This window comes from Balaenoptera borealis, assembly GCF_965194805.1.
Source record: "Balaenoptera borealis genome assembly, chromosome: 1".
Lineage (NCBI taxonomy): Eukaryota > Metazoa > Chordata > Mammalia > Artiodactyla > Balaenopteridae > Balaenoptera > Balaenoptera borealis.
In genome coordinates, this window is record NC_138860.1 from 180077021 (window position 1) to 180101759 (window position 24739).

The 24739-nt window shown below is 53.7% G+C and overlaps 1 protein-coding gene across 4 annotated transcripts in view; it reads right to left on the bottom strand.

Moving 5' to 3' along the window:
• PAX7 (paired box 7) overlaps positions 1 to 24739 on the bottom strand; it is a 100358-nt gene that overhangs the window by 23051 nt on the left and 52568 nt on the right. For all 4 annotated transcript variants that reach the window (XM_082402976.1, XM_082402975.1, XM_082402978.1 and 1 more), the window contains exons 5-7: positions 23672 to 23871; positions 16246 to 16411; positions 14598 to 14800 (exon numbers count right to left, since the gene is read on the bottom strand). In XM_082402976.1, coding sequence (XP_082259102.1) covers positions 14598 to 14800; positions 16246 to 16411; positions 23672 to 23871 — 569 coding nt within the window. The remainder of the gene's footprint in view (positions 1 to 14597; positions 14801 to 16245; positions 16412 to 23671; positions 23872 to 24739) is intronic.

Sequence of the window (24739 nt, forward strand, 5' to 3'; positions counted from 1 at the left end):
GGCTTCCCTCCAAGGCCCCTTCCTTTCCCCTTCCTCTGCTGCCCAGGGTGGTCCATTCTGAGTCACTCAAGGAGCTTATGGGGCATCTGAGAGCTGGGAGGGCATAACGAGGTCATTTCAGCCAGTGCTTCTCAAGCTTTCCTGAACATGGGAATCCCCTGGGAGCTTGTTCAAGTGCAGACCAGACCTGGAGAGGCAAGGGTTCTGTTCTGGTAGCCCGGCACAGAGGACAGAATTTAATCTCTGGCATTGGGCAGACCTGGGTTTTGGATTCCAACATTGTCCCTTGCTGCTGACCTTGAGCTTTGCCCCTCTGTCAATTCCAGGCCCTCAGGGCTCAGTGAGGACCAAATAGTCAATGGGGGCAAAAGCACATCATTGACTCCTTTGGTTCTGAACAAATCAGGGATTTGTTGTAATTATTATGAACAGTAAAGATGCTAGAGAAGTAACCCCATTTCTTTGGGGGCCAAAGCAGGGTGGGACCCCAGCTGGGACAGCCGCTTCCTCCAGAGGCCTAGAGAGGGAGACTGGAGTTGGCTAGGGTGGGAGTCAGCATCCAGGGGGCTCAGGGAAGGATGCCTGGGCAGTTAGGGGTGGTGGGGGGCATTATCTGTGATAGGGAAGGGAAGGCAGCCCCTGGGGGAGGCTCAGGAACATCTGCCCTCAGGCATCACGTCTCAGTTTCAGCCTGGACCGTCCCCTTTGTGCAAGACACTTGCCAGGGCTCTCGTGGGACCTTAATCCTCCGATGCCACAGGTCACACCCCGGTCTGGCAAGAGGGTCGCCCGCATGCTGCGCCTCCACGCTCTCTGCTGGCCCCCAACAAACGAGCAGGATGGAGGGACAGGGGCCAGACAGGGATGGGTCTCCCCTCTCCTTGCCTGGTGCTCGATCCTTGGAAAGGTTTCCCAGGGCTTTGTGTCAAAGCAGGGATTGCCCGTGCCACTTGGAGCAGAGGCAGAGATGACTGTAAATGCTGTCCACCGACCCTCTGGAAGGATCCGGCCATTGCCACACCCACCGTGCCCGCGGGAAAGCCCTGCTAATCCCTGAGTCCTTCTAGGCAGTGAGAAGTGTGGAGGGCTACCGCAGGTGTCTCTATTATTAGAGGAGGCAGTGGGTTAACTACCTCAAGGGAGCCTTCCAGCCCGGAGACTGCTGGAGAGGGGTCTCAGTTCAATTCAAACAGCCCTGCCCCTGAGTCACTTCCTAAAGAAAGGGGGTTGAGGGTCAAGGTGCTGATGCGATGTTGACAAGGTGAAGGCTCGCTAATCCGGTGCCTTGGATGTGCCAGACCTCACACCAGCTGCCTTGGATGGTGCCTTCTTTAAAATATAGATTCCCCTGCTCCCACAGCAGAGCTACTGTATTGACCCATCAGGGTGGAGCCTGGGAATTTCGATTTTTAACAGGCATTCCAGATCATTCTGATGCACAGCTTTGGGAACCACTGACTCTAATTGAATCCCCTACCCTTCTAAGAACCCACTCTCCAACAGTCTTGACAAAACCAGATCCTGCCTGCACCCCCAGAGATTGGGATTCTGTCTCCCCATGACCTCTGGCCCCTGCCATCACCCGGATCATGCTGGCTCTCTCTGTCCCAAACAGACAGCGCCCTGGGGCTTTAGGCTGGGATTGTGAAGGTTCCCTTTCGCTCTCCCTTTACATCATCTGACCTCTTGTCACCTCCTGAACCTCCAAGGTAGACTCCAGCTTGCCAAGGAAGGTGGTGGGAAAGCAAAGATGGACCTCCAGGTGGTCAGTCCAGTCCAGTCTAGCCTGGCATCCCCGAGAAACATATTTCTCTTGTCAGGTGGGTGCAGGGGCCACAGATACTTCCCTATCTCCCCACACCCTCTTGTCTGGGGCATCCCCTCTTCTCTGGAGGCTTCTGGCTCCTGGTTTCCTTGCTTTCTTTTGCCAAGCTAACTGGAAGGTCTTTGAAGGCAGGGACCGTGGGGCTGGGCATACGATGGATGCTGTGTCCAATGCGGGCCCACCGCTGTTTATCAGACCCCTACTATGAGCCAGGCTCTGTGCTGGGGCCACGCGCCCCCAGAAAAGCCTGGTTCTTGCTTTAGGGGGAGAGAGCAGTATCCAGAAAGTTAGAATTCAGAGGCAAAACTGCTACCCTGGGAAGGAGTGCGGCCACCCAGACTGGAGAACGGGAAGCTTCTCAGAGGAAGTGAAGAGGGCTTGGCTGAGTGATGAGAAGGGAGGGTGAGAACATCCCAGCAAGTGCACCATTGGCTAAGAGGAGCGACTGAATGGAGGATGGCAATGAGGGAGGAAGCCCTCACTGGGGGCGCTACCAAGCAAGGAAGTGCCTGTCTGCGGAGCGCACTCGCTCCCCCGGCCCTCGGCCACCGGCCACCGGCCACCACCGTGCGCGCGTCGGCTGGGCCGGCGGAGGCAGAACCCGCAACCGCACGCCCCGCGCCGGGCCCGGCGTTCCGGGCGGCGGCCAGGCTCGCTGCTGCTCCCCGATCTCAGGCCCGGGCCGCAGGAATTAAGCAGGCCGCCGAGCCCGAGCGCGTCCTTATCTCGGGGAGACAGTTGTTGGGAATCACTTTGACTGAGTGGTTTTGTCTCCCCGCATTTTCCACTGTCAGGCGGCCTCGGGCCATGGATCAAAGGCGCGCGGCGGCGGCGGTGGAGGCGGCGGAGCGCGGGGAGGGGGCAGCCGCGCGGATCCGGCCCGATCCCCCCACCTCGACGCCCCCGCCCCGACCTGGGTCGGCCGGGCCCGGAACCTCGCCCAGTCCCTGCCTGGAGCCCACCATCAGCGGGCTGGAGAGGAGAGAAGGGGAGAAGAGGGAAGACAGAACGGGAGGGGCTGGCGGGAGGGGGCAGAGGGTGAGGGGCAGGGAGGGGCTGGAGAGGGAGAAAGAAGAGGTGTTTGCGGGAGAAGAATGAGAGAGATTAGGAGGAAGAGAGTGGGGGAGGGGGACTGGATTTGAGAGAAGGAAGGATGGAGCAAAAGAGGGTCGGATGCAGATGGGGCTAAAAGGGGAAAAGGAGCAGGAGAGCTGGGGATTGGGGGAGGAAACGGGAAAAGGAGAGAACAAGGAAGCAGAAGAAAATCAGTGCAGAAAAGAAAGCAGCGGTTAATTTCCCATCAGCTGGGCCCAAGAGCGAGTTCTGGGCTGAGGGAGGGCACATGGAGAGGAGACTGGCTGGAGGAGGGGGGGGGGCGGGGCAGCCTGCCTGCGCAGGGCTTGGGGTGGAGACGGTCCTCCCTCCAAAGAAAGTGCTGGCCCTCGTCACTGAGAAGGAAAGGGAAGCAGAGAGTGGTGGTGGCTGGCCGAATTACCCCACAGGAGCTGGGGTGGCACTCAGGCCTGACCTTGCAAAGGTCGCTCGCGATGCCTGGGGGACACTAGCCCAGGTCTCGGATACTCCCAGGAGCCCCAGGAGAGGAGCCTCCTCTGCCTGTTTCCTCCCCATCAGCCCCAACCCCACAGCAGAACTCCCAGGGGCAGCTCGGAATAGCTGTCCCAAACCCTTGAAGGTGTTGGAGAAATGTTCCCAGCTGGGGCGAGGGCCAGCAGAGAGAAGGGACTGGTGGGAGGGTCTGGAGAGAGGGGGGAGCCCTGGGGCTGAGGCTGGGGCAGGGCAGGAGGGTAGACAGGGAGGCAGGAAGGAGCAGGGGAACTCAAAGGTGCTGAGAAGAGTTAGTTGGGGGCCTGGCCCTGCACCAGCTCACTGTGTGGCCTTGGGAGCCCCCATCTGCAAACAGCTACCCGGCATTGTGCCAGATGCCAACCTGCTCTGCATCTATCAGCACGCTTATTCCTCAGGCTGGTTCTATGAGATGGGAACTATTTATTAGCCCCACTTTACAGAGGGGGAAACTGAGGCAGAGAAGAACCTGTTTGGAAGCACCCAGCTAGAAAGTGACGGTCCTGGGGATTGGGCACAGGCCCAGGGATTCCAGAGCTGGTATCCTGACCTCTCCTCTCCTGCCTCTTAGGGCACTGGGAATAGCCGAGATCAAAGAATTTGGGGCCCTCAAAGATCTCACCAGCGAGTGGGAAACAGACCATTTTTGTGACATGTACTGGCTAAGAGCGTGGTCACTGGGGCCAGGCAGTCTGAGTTCAAGTCCAGGCCCTGACACTTGCTAGTTCCTGACCTTGGACAAATTGTTTAAACTGCACGGTGCCACTGTCCACCACCTCATTTGCAAGACAGAAATAATTCCAGGCCTTCCCTTCCAAAGGAGATGTTATGAAGATTAAATGGAATAATCCATATAACGGGTTTAGCACAGCACCTGGCCTGTGGTATAAGGGCTCAAAAAATTGAACCATTATTATTATTACTTAATATTTGTCTAGCAATACAGGTACTTTTAATATACTGATAAAATGTGATAAATGCACAGGGAAAGCACAACTAACCCAGCATAAGGGGGTGCAGGAAGGCTTCCTGGAAGGGACCAAGTCTTTAAAAGTAAGTAAGAGTGAGTCTGACGTGATGACAGGATGGTGGAGGAGACCCAGGCAGAGGGACCAGCAGGTGCAAAGGCCTGGAGGCAGGGGACAGTATGGCCCTCTGGGGACCCTCAAAGTCACCCCTGCCTCTCCTATCTGGGTACATGCCTGGCCTCCCAGGTCCGGCTGCCCTGCCATCCCAGAGGCCTCCCTCCTGCTGGGGACCCCAGGGACGGACCTGAGCAGTTCTGAGTCTGCCTGCTGTATTAAATACTAATCTCTCTCATTTTCTTCCCCTCTATCTGCCGGGACTGTCTCGTTCAGAGCCCCCAGCCCCGTGCTAATCAGAAAGAAGGACAAATCTGCTATTTGCATTCTTTCCCACCAAGCCAGGCAGGTCTGGTTGGCTAAACCCCCAGCCTGTTGGGAAGCTCACCAGGCCCAGGCTGGGGCCCCAGGAGGGTGGAGAGGAGGCGCAGGGTGGAGAGGAAGGCTGGCCCCCACCCGGAGACCTAGAGGCTGTGACTCATGTGCTCATACAAAGAACCCATGGGAATCACGGACTCTGAGCCTTTCCACAGGCTGACCCCTGACCCCACACCATCACCACTGATCACGGACTTCCTTTCTAGAAGTTGGTCTCTCACTTTCATTGCACCGCTAGGGAAACCGAGGCCCAGAGTGGAGAGGCATCTACCAAGGTCACACAGTGCGTTAGAAGCAAAGTCTGGAGGGAACTCAGATCGCCTGACTTTCCAGCCAGTGACCAGGCCTGGCCTGGGCTGAGCCGGACCTCCAGTCCCAGAAAAGAATGGCTAATTCAATTTTTCCCTTTTCCATTATGGTTTATTACAGGATATAATGTAGTTTCCTGTGCTCTACAGTAGGACCGTGTTTTTTATGCATCCTATATATAATAGTTTGTATCTGCTAATCCCAAACTCCCAATTCATCTGTCCTCCCTCCCCTCGCCCCCAATTTCTAATTAGGGCAGGGAGAAGCAAAGAGGGAAAAACTGTCACTTATTAAGCTCTTCCTCTATGCCAGGCATAGTTTTAGGTATTTCACATGAATAGTCTCATTTATTTCTCAAAATCCTACAAGGTGACCAGTATTGGCCCCATCTTCCAGATGAAGAAACTGAGGCTCAGAGAGCTCATGAAACTTGCCTGTGGTCACATAGCAAGTAAGTATAGAAGACCTGGGATCCAAAACCTGGTCTGTATGATCATTTCACTCAGCCCATGATGTATCTGAATTAGACACTGTTTTAGCATTTGCCATAGTATTTGCTGCTGTCCAGTCTGCACCAACCTCTTACCCCTTCCCTTATTTTCCCCTGAGCAAATGCTACCTTGCCCTTTGAGACTCCTCCTCCAGGAAGCCTTCTTTGACATGCCCTCCCTTTCCCAAACTCCTCTGCTCTTCCTATCCTGTCTGACCAGAAAGCCCTCTAAACTGTCAATAACTGATTCTCTCATTGCTCTTTGGTGGTGAGCGGGGGTAGTACTGTCTCCCCTAAAACATACTTGGTAAGAGCAGAGACAGCCATGTGTTATTTCTTTTTTTGCGCCTCCCTATACATTGTGTTAATAACAGGAGCTAGACAAATGAATTTGAAGGCAATTGAACATACTAACATTCAAACTAACTGATCAGCTGCCTCAAAAATCTCTTGGGTACGGACCACAGCTGTGTGTAGTCAAGCCTGCAATACTCCTGGGGGTTCACCAACACTTGCTGGAGGCCTACTACGGGCCAGACACTGAGTTCTGTGTGTCACTAGAATGAATCACCATGCACAGAGTACCACTGCCTCGCCTGTGGTCCTACTGAAGACCTCGGTCCCTGACATCAAATGGTGCGTGGAAACATCTAGGTCTCCTCTTTCCCACGTGTTTATGCCAGGCCTTACTCTGCCCATGGCGAGGGGCAGAGGTCAGCTCCTGCCCACATCTTCTCAAGGTATAGGGTCTTCATTGCTATAGATGTATCAGTAGTGGACAAAGAGAGGCCCAAAGCATCCCTTGAGGGCAGCCCTCAATCCACAGCCCTTGTCCAGACTCAGGGAGATGGGCTCAAAATGCCGTCTTCCCAGAATCCCGCTCAGTCCTCTAAGGAGAAAAAGCCAGGGTTGCCCTCAATGGTAAAAAGACCCCAAAGTTGGGGACTTCTCTGGCGGTCCAGTAGTTAAGACTTCTCCTTCCAATGCAGGGGGTGCAGGTTCGATCCCTGGTTGGGGAGCTAAGACCCCACATGCCTTGGGGCCAAAAAACCAAAACATAAAAAGCAGAAGCAATACTGAAATAAATTCAATAAAGACTTTAAAAATGGTCCACATCAAAAAAATCTTTAAAAGAAAAAAAAGACCCCAAAGTCACCCAGAAGCCAGGCAATAAGCCAGGCCCCCCAATTCCTAGCAGGGCCTTCCCATAGGCATGACCCGCCTCCATCACCAGTATTCTGGAAAGTTCCTGATCCCGGTCTCATCTTTCTGTCCACCACCCCCTCAGTCCCCTCCACCCAGGAAAAAGGGGTGAGAAAGGCAGAGACATAAACACGAGTCTGTTTTCACAGGAGACGAGGCTCTGCCCAGGCCTCTCCCTGTGGGCTGGAGCTGGGCCTCTGATTGATGTGAGCAGGTGGCTTTGTTTGGCCAGCCGCCAGCGGGGAAATAACTCAGCTTTTCCCACTGAGGTAGGTTAACCATGGACAAAGGCAGATCTGGATATGAGAGCAGGGTCTTGGCAGGTCTGTCCGCCCAGGGGCTGGAGGGACTGAGGATGCCTGGGACCCCATGGCTGATTGTCTGAGCCTGTAGCTCATCCTCGTCCTGGGGTGGGCCTGGCCGGGAGTTATGGGGAAGGGGCACTGGGGGTGTGCGGAGGCCTGATGAGGTGAGTGGACGCTCCTCATGACCTCCAGTTGGTACCCTGATCAGGGCTGTGACTCAGGCTGGCAGATGTGGCTGGTTGATGTGGGGGAGGTCTGGGAGCTGGGCTGTTACTGGTGCAGTGAAAGCCAGTCAGGGAGGGCAGATACTGCAAAAGGGCATTTGGCTTCAAGTCCAAGAAAATCTGGCCACAGGTTCTTGGTCCTTTCCACAGGCTGACCTCTGACCCCACACCATCACCACTGGTCACCATGAGCAATGGGTAGGTGGGTGAGGTGATTCAGTTAGCTTTCCCCTAATCCTGGGAAAAACCAGCGTCAGAGCCTGACCTTCCAACTGGAACTGGTCACTCCTTCCATCCCAGCTCATCTTTCCCCGGGACCTGAGGGCAGAGGGAGGAAGATGGCCTTTCCTGTGCTTTCCGCAGAGAGGGATGCTACCTGCACCCTGTCAACCTCTCTTCCCAAGACTGGAAACCAACTCAGGCATTTTCCAGGTGGGAAGGAAAGGGGGAAAGAGATAGAAGAAATGAGGTGGCAGCAAAACAGAGTTGGGAGGCCAGGGCACAGATGGGGGAGGTGGGTGGAGAATTTATTAAGCACCTACTATGTGCCAGGCACTGTACTCAAATCTCCCTTAGTCCTCACAGCACCCCCTGAGAGGTAGGGATTATCACTCCCTTTTACAGATGAGGAAAAGGAAGCCCAGAGAGGTTAGGCAAGCTGCCCCAGGGCCACACAGCAACTTAGATAGTGGCAGAACCAGAACTCCAACTCAGGGCTGCTTGTTGGCAGAGGCCAGGCAGTTTCTCTTGCCCCAGGCTTCCCAGGAGAGACTTTCCGGGAAAGGATGAGCCTGGAAGAGACCCTGAGAAGGCGAAGGGAAGGAAACTGGAGGCAAAGGGGCCGCTGGGAAGGGAGGAAAAGGAAGGGCTGCGCGGGGCCCAGAGGCGCGCTCACTCGGCTGGGGTTAAAGCCTCATGTTCCTACAACCCGCTAAGCCGGAGAAATGAATTCTGATCCTTCCAAAACCCAACCTTGGAAAATGTGTGAGAGAAGGGTCTCCTTTCAGGGGAGCAGGAAATCCTCCACACCTCCTCCCGACGCCCCAGTAATGCCAGGATGTCCCCAATCTGCTTTGAGGAATGGAGAGATTAAGAATAATAAAAAAATTGCAATAAAATATGTGTGAAGGAGGGGGTAATTGTGGACAAACGCAGCATTCAAATTCATTTTTCAGCTCTTTTACACACCATTTCAATCTTATTTTCTGCTTGTTAATGAGATCTTGTTGCCTGGGCTAGGCAAAACCTTCCAATATCAGGACGTAATTGCACATAATTTTCTCTCCTACCAGTGATTTGCATCAGTTTTTAAAAAATTCTGGGCTATTTAACACCCCACGATCCCCCTCCCCGTCTTCCTGCCGACAAATCTCTTACGCCCTCCTCCTTCCCTGTCCCTGGTCCAGCAAGACTCATTTTAAATGCTTATTATAAACGCAGTGTCACCAATAAAGGGAAGAAAAACACACAGAGGAAGTGAGGAGAGAAAAAGGCAAAGGGAGTTTCCAGTGGCCGCTGCGTGAAGGGCCCTGGCTCAGTTCCCCAGCGCGAGGGGTTTCTCGATCTTATCCCGCTGAGGGTGATGTGAAGGTGAAGTGCGTGGGTCAGGCACGTCTGCCTTAGAATTGCATCGCCACCACTCACCTGCTCTGTGGCCTTCAGCAAGTTACTTAACCTCTCTGAGCCTCTCTTCCCAAGTTCTGTGGGGCCAGAGTAACTTCACAGAAGCAAAGTGCTGACAGGGGATGTGGCATCCCATAGGTGGTCAGCTGATGGAGTGTCTTTCCTGGCTGGATTGGCTCCCCTGGAGGCCTCAAAGGATGCCAGGAGGGCAGTGGTGGGACTCTACCATGGAGAGGCATTCTGGAGACCCCATTCATAAAGAACTGAAAAGCCTTGAGCTTTATTCCTACTGGTCTAGGGAGGAAGGGGAAGCTTGACTTTTAAAGGTGTAGACCATGAACCTGACCATGCCATCAACTGCCACTGTGGCCTCAGACCTCAGTTTCCCCATATGGACCACAGGACCAATCTTACGGGGCAGATACAAGAGAACAGCATAGTGGGCTCTGGAGCCAGACCATTTGAATCCTAGCTTTGCCACTTTCCAGACCCTACCACGGGGCCTGGCATGTGGTAGGGGCTTAATTAATATTTGTTAGATGGGCGGATGGATGGATGACCCTGGACAAATCCATTTCCTCATCTGTAAACCAAGATCACAAGGTCACCGCCAAGACTGGCTGAGTGAAAGCTGGTATAACATTTAGCCCATGCATGGCTGGCCCACGGTAAGCGTTCATTCTACGTAAGCCGTCACTGTAACTATTACAGGAGGGAAAGGACGAGGCTTGGTGTACTGTGATCACGGCCGTGTGATTAGCTTCACACTTAGAGAATATCTTTCATTAATTCCACATGGGGGAAATTATAAATATGTAAATCCCTTTACAGGTTCCTCCACGTCAAGCTCCAGAGAGGAACAAAGGGGACGATGCGCAAGGGACATCATGAGGAAGCAAGAGGAGGGGTGGTGGCAGGAGAGAAACGCCCCCTTCCCATGAAGCAGTGACAGGAGCTGTGGGTGAGGCATCTGGAGTCCTGGGTGCGGGTCCCAGCTCAGCTGCTAACCTGACAGTGTGATCTGGGCAATTTTCTCCCCCTCTCTGGGCCTCAGTTTCCACTGCCAACTCTGATAGTCTGCATCTAAGAAAGCCTGGGGGAGAAGGCAGCTCCGGCTTCGGGCTGCCCCTGGGAACACATCTGCACAGGCCCCGGAGAAGACCCCAGCACAGGGCAGCCTGCCTGTGGCCTTCAGCTCAAATGACCCTGGAAACAGCAGAGCCTTGCTCCTGATGCTTTGCTTGGGAGCTTTGACTGGTCAGTGCTGCAGCTATGAATGGCCTCCGTGGCCTGTCTCCCCCATCACATTGGGAACTCTCCAAGACAGGGCTGTGCCTCCACCATCAGACTGGGGCATCTAAGGACAAGGGGTTTCTCTTCCATCAGAATATGGGTTCCTGAGGACAGAGTCATGTCCCTCATCTCAGACTGAGAGCTCCTCAGGTTGGGGGCTGTGTCTCCCCCATCAGACCGGGGAATCTCTAAGGACCTGAGTGTCCCCTTTCTATCTCTGCCCACCGCCCTTAAAATTGTGCCCTGCTTGTGATTCCTACACGTGGGCTGGTATGAACTGATCCACCTGCAGGAATCGGATCACTCGAAGTGATGTCACAAAAGGGTCCTTTTGTCCTAAGCTGTCCTGAGCTGGTTTCTAAGAGTTGTTTCCAAGCAAAGCCAGGGCCGTCCACGTGCTGAGTCCCTAATCCTACCAGGCTGGGTTCTAGGGGTGGGTGAGGGCCTGGGCCCCGAGGGAACCAAGGCTCAAGGTCATCTAAGCCTCTCATATGACTCAGCTCTGCCTGTTGGCCCCTAACCTGAGTTAGGCCTCAGTGTTCTCATCCATGACATGGGCTGAAGGAGCTTTCCCTTCCACTGAGCTGGGGGGACTGGCTTCCTGAGATGATTTCTCCTCGCCGCCAGCCAGTCTCTCAAAAAGAGAGCATGTGTGGGCGTTTCTGAGAGGCAGGAGGGCAGTGTGAGTGGGTAAAATCTCAGGCTCTGGAAACGAAGGTTGAACCCAGGCTTTGACGCTCAAGTAGATTAGTATATAGGAAACACTGAGAACAGGGTCAGAACATCACAGGGGTTCAGAAAGTTTAGCAGTCCTCATCCACGTTGTTATTAAACATGTTGCATGCCTTGCTGTTTTATGATGTTTACTGTCTGTCTGTCCTGTTACACTGCCAGCTCCACTAGAGCAGAGACCTTCATCCCTATGTTCACTGACTTATCCCAAGTGCCGAGAACAGTGCCTGGCCCATAGCCGGCACTCCATAACTGTGTGTTATATTAGAGCCAGAGGACAGGCCCAGAGCTGAGATGAGTAAATGGCTTTTCTGTGAGATTCTGCTGGGAAGACTCTCCGGGGAGGCTCTGAGGCTTGGAAGCACCCACTTCCCAGGCTGGGTCTGAGGCCAGGACCCGGGTCAACCCGCGGGGAGGAGGCAGGTCCTCTCCAGGCAGCGGCAAGCCGGCTGGTGTGACAAGCAGATGCTCAGCAGAGTCCCAGCTGGGTCCCCGACTGCATCCCCTTGGGCTTCTGTAAGAACAAGGGCCGAGGCTACCTGGGCGACCGTGGACCTGCGATCCTGGAGGAGGGAGGGGTATGCTGGCCCCGCAGCCCAAGTGGGGCCCATCCTCCCCCTGTTGCCCAGGTGAGCTACGGAGAAACCCCTCCTGCTGGGAAGACAGACATGGTAATGAACCTCTCTTGGTGGAGAACCCGCACGACCCCCAAGACCACAGAGATTGCTGACCATGTGTAACTGGCCTGTCAGATGGGGGAGGGAGTACAGAGAATCAGAGCTCAGAAATGCCAGGGACTTCTGTATAAGACCCTAAACACCCCCTCGCTGCCCCCTTCCTTCAGGAAGTGTTTGTAGCCTAACCCGGAGGTTCACACACACAGAAGCACACACAGCCTGACCCTGCCCTCATGTCCGCCCTGCACGCAGCCCTCTCCCTGCCCTCCAGCAGCTGTTCACCTCCTGGTCCCCTCGGCCCCCGTTAGACCCTCCATGTGTCTTCACACCTTTGGTGGGAACCTCCCGATGGGTCTCCGAAGTTTGCGCAATCCGTCACGCCCCGCACAGCCTCTCTGCCCTGAGGAATGGGGCGGAAGCCTTGAGGGTCTCTCAGAGGAGGGGTGAGGGTCCAACTCAAGTGGGGAAAAGGTCGGGTTTGGCCTGGCTGCTCACGGTAGTGTGGCAGGCTCTCTTCCTTCTTCTCCTTCCCTCCCTGAGGTTCAATTCTGGGCTCAGACAGTGCGTGGAACATCGTCTCTTTAATACCATCGCTGAACCATGCTCCAGAAGCCAGGGGCCCCTTGATTTGCTGGCTTCTCCTCTGTCTTGTGACAGAAGTGCTGCTCTGGGGATAAACCTCAGCCCGCATGGAGATGGGTGGACACGGAAGAGCAGTGGTCAGGGAGCCAGGTGCCCTGGACTCTCAGGCCCGGCCCAGCCAACGTGTCCTGGCCCTCTATCTGCAAAGTGACCTGGAGGGCCCACTTGATCTCAACACCCCTCTTCAGATTTCCTCCAGTTTGTTTTGTACCATAAGGCCAGGCCTGGACCACATTCTCGAGTGTGGACACTGTGGGTCTCTGCAGCCATCCTTACCCAGCCAGCTCTGGATCCTGTCATGTCTAAACCTGGCTCTGGAAGGTTAGTCCTCGGCACTAATGAGATGGAGGTGGTGGCCTTGAACCCCAAAGAGGCCAATTAGGTTCTACCGGAAAAACATTCTGGTCTACAGGCTGCATCACCCTCACAATGTGGGGCCCATGAGGACTTGCTGCTTTACCACTGGGAGCTCTGCCTTCAGCGGCTTCCATTCACTGGGCATTCAACTCTGCACTGGACCTGGCCTAAGTGCTTTACCTGGTCATCTCACTCAATCCTCAGCAACCCTATGAGGTAGGGGCTAACGTCATCCCATTTCACGGATGAGAAAACTGGGGTGTAGAGAGGGAAAGGGGTCTTACCCATAAGTAAATGATGGAACTGAAATACAATTAGTCCTCAACGACACACATTAGTTGAGGCAAATAGGAATGACCCCCAAACATGCAGAAAATTAACATTTGGGGGAACATTTTAGACCAACGGTAGCCATTTTTTTCTATAAGTGCCAGATAGTAAATGTTTTAGGCTTTACAGGCCATGTGATCTCTTTTGAAACTACTCAACTCTGCTGTTGTAGCACAAAGGCAGCCATAAATAAATAGGTAAATGAATGGACATGGCTGTGTTCCAATAAAACTTTACTTACAAAAACAGGTAGTTGGGTGGAAGTGGCCTGGGGGGATGTAGCTGACCTTCTCTTTGGTCCTTTTCTTTAGGTAACACATTTCTCATACTAACTGTATTGTCCTGGCAATGGCGGGGTGGGGGGTGGGGAAGGGGGAGAGAGCTAATGTTTATTTGGCCCCTATTCTGTGCCAGGCTCTGTGCTAAGTGCTTTGACCTGTTAGCACATTGAATGCAGAGAACACCCCTCTTAGGAGGTTAGCAGCTCTCTGTTTAATTACTCTTTTGTTTAATGGGGGATAAACTAAGGCTCAAAGATGCTTACTAGCCTAACGCCCTGAGCGGTGGAGCTGGGATTTAAACCCCCGCCAAGCCTCACCTTTTCTACCACGTTACAGCTGTTCAGATAAGTTTGCATCCTATGTGTTCTCACCACAGACGTGACAGAGGTGTCTCAGAAAATGGGAGGCAAGGTAAAATGAGACTTGGATTCAATTCTTTCCCCCACGGATATTTGAGAGCCTGTTATAGCGACAAAAATGAACTCAGCAGTTCTTCCAATTTATTAGGATTTGGAGCATCACTGAATCCTATTCCCCAAACCCACCAATAACCACATCAGCCTCAGCCTTGTCTTTCTGGCTTCATCTAAAGATGGTCCCACCACTTCTAATAGCACCATCAGGCAATGAGTGACTTAACCAGCAACCAATCACAGGTGAGTAAACAGAGTTCCAAGACCCAATGAGAGTAGAGTTCCCAGGCTAGAACCATCCCTCCCCTCCCCACCCATTGCCACAGTTCTCTCCACCAGTAGTACATGGTCCTTCCTTTCACTCATTGGTCACTCCTAGTGACCAAGGTGGGAAATGGAGCCCAGGATGGAATCCAGGAAAGACTCCCGATTCTAGAACAAAGCCCAACCAGTGAGCATCCCATAGGAAATGGTGCAAGGCTTCCATCAATGTGCTGAAAATGCCTGACTTTTATGGACTGAACAGCCATGAGGTGGGTGATGGGCCAGTTTAATAAGCTCTGGGTGGTGAGAAATATGGAAACCTGTGATGGAAACCTTTTCTCTGCATCTGCCCACTGGGTCACCCAGGTCTGTGGCTTGAAGAAGATAAACCCAGGGTGAAGGGGTCACGGAATAGTGACAAGTGAAGGTGGAAGGAGCATCCCCGCCTCCCACTTAAAATCTCTCAAGGTGTCCAACAGCCATTCTTCCCCAAGGGAGAGTCAGCCTGTGTCCCCCAGAGCCCTCGCTGGCTGGGCTGGCGATCATCTGGTGATGGGACCCTGGGCAGGGGGCGGGGACACCTACCTGAGGAGACAGGCCATTGCTGACAGGGTTCATGTGGTTGGAGGGCGCTGCTGGGTTCATGAAGCTCTCGGAGTAGCTGGAGAAGCTGTGGCGAGCTCCATAAGCAGAGCTGGTGTCCGCGGCTGCAGCGGCCGCAGCCAGGCCCCCCTGGTGCATGGTGGACGGCGGGAGGGGCTGGGGCCGGTGCACGGTGCTGCCTCCATCTGTGGAGAGATCCAGGAGAGGGCCTGAGCAAGTGGCCTCACCCCAGAGGGCGAGGGAGGGCAAGTACTTCCTGTTTGGAAGGCAAGACCTGAGCCTTCTCCTTCTCCCAGCCTCCGTCCATTGGATGGAGGGGGGAGGAGATCACCTTCTCTTGCTACTTGGGATGGGACGACTGGCTTCTGGGCAGGACACTACAGACTGGCAAGTCTTGACTGACCGCCAATCAACATTCCAGACAACCTCTAGGCACCTACTACGTGCTGGCCTTGTTCTCAGTGGTTGGCACATAGTAGGTGCTCAATAAACATTATCTGGACTGAAAGTCAGATCTCATTGAGGACTGTGTCAATCTGCCCAGGCCTGTCCCGACAGCACTTTGTGAGCGCCGACCACTCACCAGGTGCTTTTACAAATAGTGTCTGAGGGTATGAAGCAGGAGTGATTCCCATTTTACAGATGAAGAAACTAAGGCTCAGTGGGCTCAGGGCCCTTGTGCAAGGTGACAAGGCTAGTGAGTGGGGGGTCAGAGTTTGAACTGCCATTCTGTTCCTAGCTGCTGGGCTGCTCTTCCTCTCTGTCACGGCCCCTCCACGTAGCCTTCCAGCAGATGGGACCATCACCATTGCCAACAGTTCAATTTCTCTTCAAAAATCACAGGGAGGCCTCTCTTCAGCTTCTAGAACTCTAGCCTGCCAGTCCTTTAAGAGGAGGCCACGGGACTCCATGAGGCAGAAGTCAAGTAACAGGATTCTTAATGTGTGCTGGGGGCGGAGGGCGGGAAGGGGAGGGCAGACTGGGGGCCAGGAACCAGGGAGGGAGGGGAGTTACTCTTCTCTGCCCACCATCATCTCTTCTGCATTTTAATAACACCCAGGAGATGCATGTGACTTTACAGTTTGAGAAGCTCTGTTCTAAACGTGTGCATGGAGGCGACCTTGTTTATCTTCACCTGGATGCAGAGCCAAGTAGTTCAAGGGCAGGACCCCAACTCTTTTGTCTTAATAGTCTGTCCACATGAAAGCAGACAAACAGCCATTAAAAAGAAACCAGGGGCTTCCCTGGTGGCGCAGTGGTTGAGAATCTGCCTGCCAATGCAGGGGACACGGGTTCGAGCCCTGGTCTGGGAAGATCCCACATGCCGCGGAGCAACTGGGCCCATGAGCCACAATTACTGAGCCTGCGCATCTGGAGCCTGTGCTCCGCAACAAGAGAGGCCGCGATAGTGAGAGGCCTGCGCACTGTGATGAAGAGTGGCCCCCGCTCGTCTCAACTAGAGAAAGCCCTCGCACAGAAATGAAGACCCAACACAGCCATAAAAAAAAAAAAAAAAAAAAGAAACCAAACACCCTTTTATTCCTTCTTTGTTAAGGAAGGAAGGAGTGGGTGGGGGTGGAGGGGAATGGAAAGGTGTGGCTGAGATGCCAGGATGGGGCCGAGCACTCACCTTGGGAGATGGTGGTGGTGGGGTAGGTGGAGTCTGGCAGCTGGTAGGGGGGCAGCGTGGGCATGCCGGTGGGCGGGAAGCCGCCTGGCAGAAGGTGGTTGAATGCTGCCAGCTGGTTGGCTCCTGCCTGTTTACGCCAGCGGGCACGGCGGTTACTGAACCAGACCTGGAGGATGGAGAGCGGAGCATGGAGAGCCCTCAGCTTGGCTCCTGGCAGGGAGCTGAGGCGCGGCTATACCCTCCATCCAGCCAGCATCCTCTTCCGTGGGAGGAGGTCCCCACCTCCCTGCAACTCGGAAGTTTGCAAAGTGATTTCATAGGTACAATCCCATTCTGTCCTCCCGACCGCCCAGTGAGGAGGTCATTATCATGATCCCCATTTTACAGATGAGCAAACTGAGACCCAGAGAGAGTGGGGGACTTGTCCACGTGACAGGGTGGATCGGAGAGGCACAGCCAGGTCTGAGTGACTCTCAGTTCAGTGCTCTTTCCCTGCAGCGGCTCCTGCCCCCAAAGATGTATGACCATCCTTGTTCGTACACATGCTCACTCCTCACCTCCTCCAGGAAGCCCCCAAGGTGGAGGCCACATATCCGGAACCCACCTGAATTGAGACCCACCTGCCACACTCAGATGTGAAAGCTAGTTCTTTGTCCGGAGCCTGAGGCCCTGCTTGGCTTTCGCTTCATGGGCCCCCTTGATTAGGAAAGCCCACCTTCCACAGACACAGGGATCGATTAAGCACCAGTGGGAAGATAACCTAACATCTTTAAGTCTCCCTTTCCTCCGAGACCTGTGCTAGCTCTTCGTACGTCTGTCCATACGTAGACCCACGAGGCCTGCCCTCCTAGTCCCATTTACAGGAGGGGAAACTGAGGCTCAAAGAGGTCAAATCACTTGCCCAAGGCCACACCGCTAGTCTGTAATAGATGTGAGGTTCAAACTTCAATCAGTCTGACTTCCTAGAACCTTCTTGTCTGGATTTGCAGCAAATTCCCTGGGACAAGCCAGAGAAATATTAATACAAGAATGAGTGTGCAAAACGGGGCTGCTGTGAGAGAATGCTTCTCCACCTCTGGACTTTGCACATGCTGTTCCCTCCAACCTAAACACTCTTCCAGGGCTGGCTCCTTGGCCTGCAGGGCTCAGTAGAAATGCCTCCCCCCTGCTCCAATGAGGAATCCCCTGCCTCAAAAGTAAGTCTAGGCAGGTCCCCATCCCCTTCTCTCAGGAGGCCTCCAGCTGTGAGATGCCTCATACAAACAATTATTGTCTTTATCTGTTTCTTTGTTTCCCCTTCAGGCCCTAAGCCTCACAGGCAGAGGCCAAGAATTCCTGGCCCACAGCTCACAGCTCTATAGGAATACTTATTGAATGAATGAATGAACGAACAAACAAATGAACAGTGGAAGGCGGAGATGGCTCTGGTGTGCCTTTGCTGGTGCTTGGCCACAAGGCTCAGTGGGGAGTACCCCCCCCACGGTGGGTGAAGACATGGATTCCCTGGCATGGCTCACTTAAGACGCCCAAACCTCTGGACGATGTCTGCTGACCCGAGGGCAGTCTCAGCAGGGATGGAGGGGTGTTTATGGCCCCTGGTATCGGTTGTCGTTTCTCCGAGGGGAGAAAGAGTGTTCAGCTTACCAAGCTGGCTGAACAGAGCAGCTGGCCCTTACCCGTTAAGGATTCACAGAAAAAGGAGATACGGCAGCCAAATCAAGATCAAAAACTGGCTCCCAAATAAAATGAAGGTCCTGGCTTTTCCCCACCTCCACAAGGCAGCGAGGGCTTCCCCAGGGGCGTCCTGCGTGGGATGGGTGCCTGCCAGTCCGACTGAGGCTGCCTCTGAACTGGCGAGGAATGGGCAGTGTTACCTGCTCCCTGCTTCAGAGGGAGGGTGTGGGGAACAGCTTTGTTTTAAGTCAGCATTTCCCAAAGGGTGGGGCTCCTACACTCCGAGGTGGAGAGACATCCCCAAAGGCGAGTGACACAGCTGTTAAATAACCCTGAACCACTCCCATCTCTTCTGGGCCTGGGGTGTGTGGAAGAGAAAGTCTCAGCTTGGCGCTCAGCATCCTTCGTGCCTTCCTAACACTTTCCAATCTCCCTGTTTAAAGCACAGAGAGGAAGCCCTGGCAGGTGATGTTTTCCGGCAGGACTTTCCCATGTTGTCTTGTTTTCCCTTGTGTGAGTGCTTCCAGTTGCCTGCCTTTTTATGAGAGTGATGTGCGTGTTTATTTTAAAATACACTGATCTTATTTTAAAAAGTAAATGACAGGGCTTCCCTGGTGGCGCAGTGGTTGAGAATCTGCCTACCAATGCAGGGGACATGGGTTTGAGCCCTGGTCTGGGAAGATCCCACATGCCGCGGAGCAACTAGGCCCGTGAGCCACAACTACTGAGCCTGCGCGTCTGGAGCCTGTGCTCCACAACAAGAGAGGCCACGATGGTGAGAGGCCCGCGCACCGCGATGAAGAGTGGCCCCTGCTTGCCGCAACTGAAGAAAGCCCTTGCACAGAGGCGAAGACCCAACACAGCAAAAATAAATAAATAAATAAATAAATATTAAAAAAAGAAAAAAGTAAATGACAATACAGATAATATGCAAATGTGGCCAAAATCCTGAAGATGGTCAGAGAAAGACTTAAGTTTGGGATACCGTGCTCTAGTTTTGCTGCATGCAGCTGTTTCTTCGGCATGGGTCATCTGTTCCTCAAACAAAGAGGACTCAACCAAGTTGGAAGCGTTCTCCCCCTTTTCCTTCCTTTCTCTCCTCCTTCCCGCCCTCCTTACTTCCCTCCTTCCCATCTCAAACTGTCCCTGGGACTCCACTCTGTGTCAAGCAGGACAGTAAGGATAGAAGGTGAGCAGGACACAGTCCCAGCCCTCAAGCTGCCCTTGGCCTGGGCACACGACAGATAAGTCAAAGGACAGCTGCTCTCTGGTGCAGTCAGCTCAGATGGGGTGGCATGCAAGGTGCTATAAAGAGGTCTGAGGAGGGGTTTCCAACTCCTCTCAGCATCCAGGAGGACTTCCTGGAGGAGAGGACACGTCTTATGCTTTTTTTTCCTCTCCCCTCTTCTTCCTCACTGTCCTGTCTCCCCAGGGCTGCCTCCACCACAGCAGGCACCTCCGTCCTCACAAGATGTGACATGATGGTTAAGAGCAGGGACTCCGGAGTCCAACTGCCTGGCTTTGAATCCTGCCTCTGACTCCTAGCTAAGATGGGCAAATTCCGTTATTCCTCTGGGCCTCACTTTCTTTGTTGCTAATAACCACCTACTTTCTTGGTGGTTCTGGACCTCAAAGGAGTTAACACAGGCCAAGTGTTTACTTAGAACAGCATCTACAACTCTTATTCTGCTGGAAAGCCTCCGATGGCTGAGCTGGAAAGGCTCTTAGCCAGTATGTACTGCAAGCTTCCTATTTACGTATGGGGAAACGGAGGCTCCAGGAGGGACAGTGGTGGCCCCAGTGTCCCACTCAGAATCCCTGCTCAGGGTTGAGTTCTTTAAAAGTAGAGGCTGCATTTTATTATTTACTTTTGGTCCTTCCCTCAACACCCAGCCCTGGTAGCAGGACACTGTAGGAAGCATGTTTACCGAGTTGAACATTTCATCTGGCCCTTCTTTCAATGTAGCACCGAGGAAAAGAACACGACGGACAGACTTGGGCTCGGGTCCCAGGACAGTCACTTATTACGTGTGTCTTTAGGAAGTTGCTTCTCTTAGTGAAATCTCAGGTTTCTCACCTACGAAATGGAGAGACTAATCGTCCCTACCTCCTAGGATTACAGTGAGGATGATGAAGATGATGTATGTAGGGTGCTGAGCGTCGTGCCTGGCACATAGAAACGCATCAAAAATGCCATCTAGTGTAATGAAAAGATTTGGCGTAAGTTATTACTTAGCCAGTCCCTCTAGCGCCTCCAAAATGGAATTCTGTTCAGAATGCGCCCAGCTCACCCCCAAGCAAATAGCAGGGTTCTGAATTGGGGCCATATGTAAAGAGTTGCACACAGCCCTGGTCTCTCAGTGCTGGTCATCTGAAGGATGAGATGTTTTCATAGGCAGTTGTGGGAGACACCTGGGGTGGCCTCGGGACCTATCAGACCTGCAGCCTCTGTTTCTAGAAGAAACGCACAGGCTCAGGGATCTTGGAGCTCAGGATGAAACAGATTTGTTTACCTGCAAGGAAGATGTATGCAAGGTTGGCTTCGGGACCCCAGTTGTTTAGAAATGAAGATTCGTCCAGGGAAAGGAGTCATTGGTCCCTAGGCATGCGTCCTCCTGCCTCACGCCCCTTTCCTACCCTTCATGGTGGTTGGGCTTTCTGCGGGCTGAGATGGGGCGTCTCCACCAGCCATCGGGGTACCATATAACACCATATAATGCCCTGCAGGCTTCAGAAGGAGGCTCCCGACCCTCTGCTTGGGAGCAGGGCTGGAAGGGAGGCAGAGGAGGTGACACACTTGACTGATAGAACCTCGTCTGACCTATATTTACCTGCTTCCTTGCTTATTTGGACATCAGCCCCATGACAACAGGGATTTCTTGTCTGGCTGAATCCCCTGTGCCTAGAATAGTGTCTGGCACATAGTAGGTACCCAATATGACTGCCAGATGAATGAACCTAGAGTTTCAAGGGTGGCCAGAATTGGAACCACTAAGAATAGGTGGAGTTTAATAATAATGGTCCCTACTCAGGGCACTTCTGTGTGCCAAGCACTTCCTTACTCTGTGGCTGTGTGTTTACATGCAATCATTTTATCCTCAGAACAAAGTGGACCCTGTTTTTGTCATCTCCATTTTGCAGATGAGGGAACTGAGGACCGAGGGAGTAAGTGATGGAGCTGGAATTCACACATGGGCCTCTGGCTCTGAGACCACTCTGAACCATTCCAGTATCCCACCGTCTCCCAGCACCATTGAAATGTGATGGCATAGGACTGCAAAATCCCCAAATCATAGACTCTTAGAATCAGCCGCCAAGACCTTAAAAGTATACAGCCCTAAAACCAAAGCAGTGCTCAGAGGGCTTCAAGGTCCCTGCCCCCTTGTCCACAGCAGGAACCCTCTCACCAGGGTCTCCGATCCACTGGACATTGCACTTTTCCTTGAATACTTCCGGTTACAGGGATCTCATCACCTCCCAAGACAGCTGTGATCGTCAATAAGTCAAGATCCTAGAACTTTAAGGAGCCGTAGTGCTCATTTAGTTTGATTCCTTTATTTATAGATGGGAGACTAAGTCTCAGGAAAGGAAGCTGACCTATTGAAGGTGACACAGCTGATCAGAGGCAGAAACCGATGGGAACCCGGCCTGTGGCTCCCAATCTTGTGTTTCTGTCCCTGCAGGTCTTTATATGGGATTGAGGACATTGTCCTATCAGCCCTGGTCTCCCCCCCACTCCGAGGGGCCTCTCAGAGCAGCTGTGTCCTCCAAGCCTTCTCTTCTCTGGGACAAATATTCTGTTATTCCTGTCTTGATTTTTGGGTCCGCCTTTGTTCATTTTTAAAAAACTCAACATGTATTGATCCCTCCTCTGCTGGGATCAGGCCAAGTTCTCAGGCTAAGGGTTGTGGGGAGACCCCGCCCCACCCTGGGGGAGCTCAGAGTCTGAGGGGGAAGACCCCGCCCCGGCCCTGGGGGAGCTCAGAGCCTGAGGGGGGAGACCCCGCCCCGCCCTGGGGGAGCTCAGAGGCTGATAGAGTAGTCACCACATGGAGGACGGTGGCCTTGGTCCCCCCACCGCGGGTTTGCCTGGGCTCTGGCTGCCCCCCCTGTTCCCAGGCCCCCCTCCATCCTTGGACCTTGAGTGACACCTGTTTCTGAGTCCCCTGGGCCAATAAAAGCACCGCCCTGACAGCCAGGAAATTTTACAAGGAGCGCTCAGGCTTCCAGGTGGTGGGAAGCAGCCGTGGCCACCAGACGTGGGAATGAGAAAGTACCCAGGAATGTGCCCAGGAGAACAGCTGCAGGAAGATCAGAGGCGGGGGAGGGAGGCTGGGGGCTTCGGGGCAGGCTCGGGTATCACCCGGGAGAGGAGGGGAAGGAATGAGATGAGCTGGCTGCTGCCGCCTGCCCGCTTCCCCTCAGGCTCTCCCTCAGTGGCAGCCAAGGGTCCCCCACTCCAGGATGGGGGTGGGGAGGGCAGAGGGAGGTACGCTGGTCCCCGGATTGCTTAAATGCCAGTTTGCATTGCTTTCAAGTCCCAGGCTCTGAGTCCATTTCTTTCTTCTGGATGGCTAGAACCTGAGCTTGGCATCCATCAGGCTTGAATTCCAGGCCCAGCTCAGCCTCTGCTGAGCTCTGTATCCCCCCCATGTCGCTTCTCTGAGCCTCAGTTTCTATGCCTGCGGCTTGGGGAGTGGCCATCCCGACCTGAGACGGTGGTCTGTGCTTCCACCAGGTCACGTGGGAGTAGCCCCCAGCACTGCAGCTGGCATAAGGTAGGTGCCCAACAAAGGCTGGTCCCCCTTGGATAAGATAGAAGCGCCCCCAGTGAGCAGTTGGGGGCGGGACCTCTGTAGACCCGCCTCCCCCATTCACGGAGAAGCCAGGCCAAGAATGGGCTCCCACAGGAGCTGTTCATCAGACCCCTCTCTTCCTCCTCTGCACCCTCCCCGACCCACCCAGCCTGTGCCTGTCCCAGCCGGGCCCCTAGAGACTGACTTAGAGAACTGTAGACCTCGAATCTGAGAGCTCAGCTTGGGGAGCGGAGGCAGGTCCCCCCACCCCACTGCAGGCCTTGAACCCCAGACAGACTCTGCTCTTTGCATGCCCTCCCTTCCCCCAGGCCCACTGATTAGGAGCCATGCACTTTGAGGGTATGGACGGCGTGTTCTAGGTCTGCCCACCCTCCCCCGCATGCTTCTAACTCACCAGGAACATGCTCCCAGTCGGCCTGCATGCTTCCCATAACAGGAAACTCATTACCCATCTTAGGAAGCTATGTCTGTTCTAGAATTTTTGTCCTGATTACTTCCTCCCCTCCTCAGAGATTTGAAGATTTTTCTACTCCTTGAGCTCCCTCTCTTGTGGCTGAACCAATGTCCTTCCTTCCTCCCTCCCTCACCGTTTTCTACTCTCCCTTTCTGTCTCTCCCTCCATCCCTCCTTCCCCCCTTTCCCCACCACCCTGAAGTTCTTGTCGGCAGGAGGATGGAGGCAATCCAAGTCCTCACTGCCGCTCCTGGCTTCCCTGGGACTGTCTAGGGATTAGTCAGTCCACATTCGCTGCCCATTTACTCTGTACCAAGTGCCAGGGCAATACTTGTCTACACGGTTCCTGGATCACTTGCTGCAGAACCTCCATCCCCACCCTGGGGGGTGCCCACTAAGCCCTCTGACCCTGGCCACTCCCACCTTCCCAATCCTGGTCTCCAGGTGATGCCCACAGCACAAACCCCCAGGCGCCCCCTCACCTGCACTCGTGCCTCCGTCAGCTTGGTCCTCTGCGCCAGCTCCTCCCGGGTGTAGATGTCCGGGTAGTGAGTCCTCTCGAAGGCCTTCTCCAGCTCCTCCAGCTGTTCGGCTGTGAACGTGGTCCGACTGCGGCGCTGCTTACGTTTCAGAGGGAGGTCGGGTTCTGACTCCACGTCCGAGCCCTCATCCAGACGGTTGCCTACAGCCAGGTGAGAGGGAGGAAGAGGGTGGGAGCCCAGTGAGATGGAGGGGTGCTTTGTGCACGCCTTCAGGCCACCACGGCACTGAGGCTCAGGTCCCTCCTGAGCATAGGAAGGATGTTCCCCCCGGCACCCTTTATCAGCATGAAGGCTGGGAAGCAACCTCTCTGCCCAGCCTTAGGGGACTGGTTAAATACCTTATGGCCCAGACATTCCTTTAAAAAAATAACCCCTGTAGTTGGGCATTTAGGTTATTTCTACTGACACGGAAGGATGTCCATGACATAGCACTCAGGGGATGGTTTCGTGATGAAACACACTTGTCAAAATTCCTAGAACTATATTCTCCAAAAAGGGGAGAATTTTACCGAATATTCACTGCACCTCAATAAACCTGACTTTAAGAAGAAGGCAAGGTACAAACCAGGGTGTGGAGATGAATCCCACTTTTGGAAAAAGCATGCGTAATACATTATGGAACACGACACCCCAAAGACTAACAAATGCTAACCTTCAGGGCGACAGAATTTTTGTTTTCTTTTTAAAACTTATTTATGGTTTAGTATTTCTTAAATGATGATCATTTAAACAATGACACTATTGCATTTTTGGAAAATATTGCAAAAACTAACGAAAGGAAGAAGCAGGAAGAAAGGAAAGGATGGAGGAAGGGAGCAAATGCTTGTGCCCGGGGCTGGCAGTCAGGAAGCTTAGATTCCAGGCTTGGTTCTCTCCCAAATGCCCTGAACAGTGACCCTAGGAGGGCTACCTTCCCTCCTTGGGTCTCAGTTTCCCCATTTACAGTATGAAGGGTTTGGACGATGTGACTTCCACACCCAGGCCCTTCCTGGGGTGTTCGAGGATCAC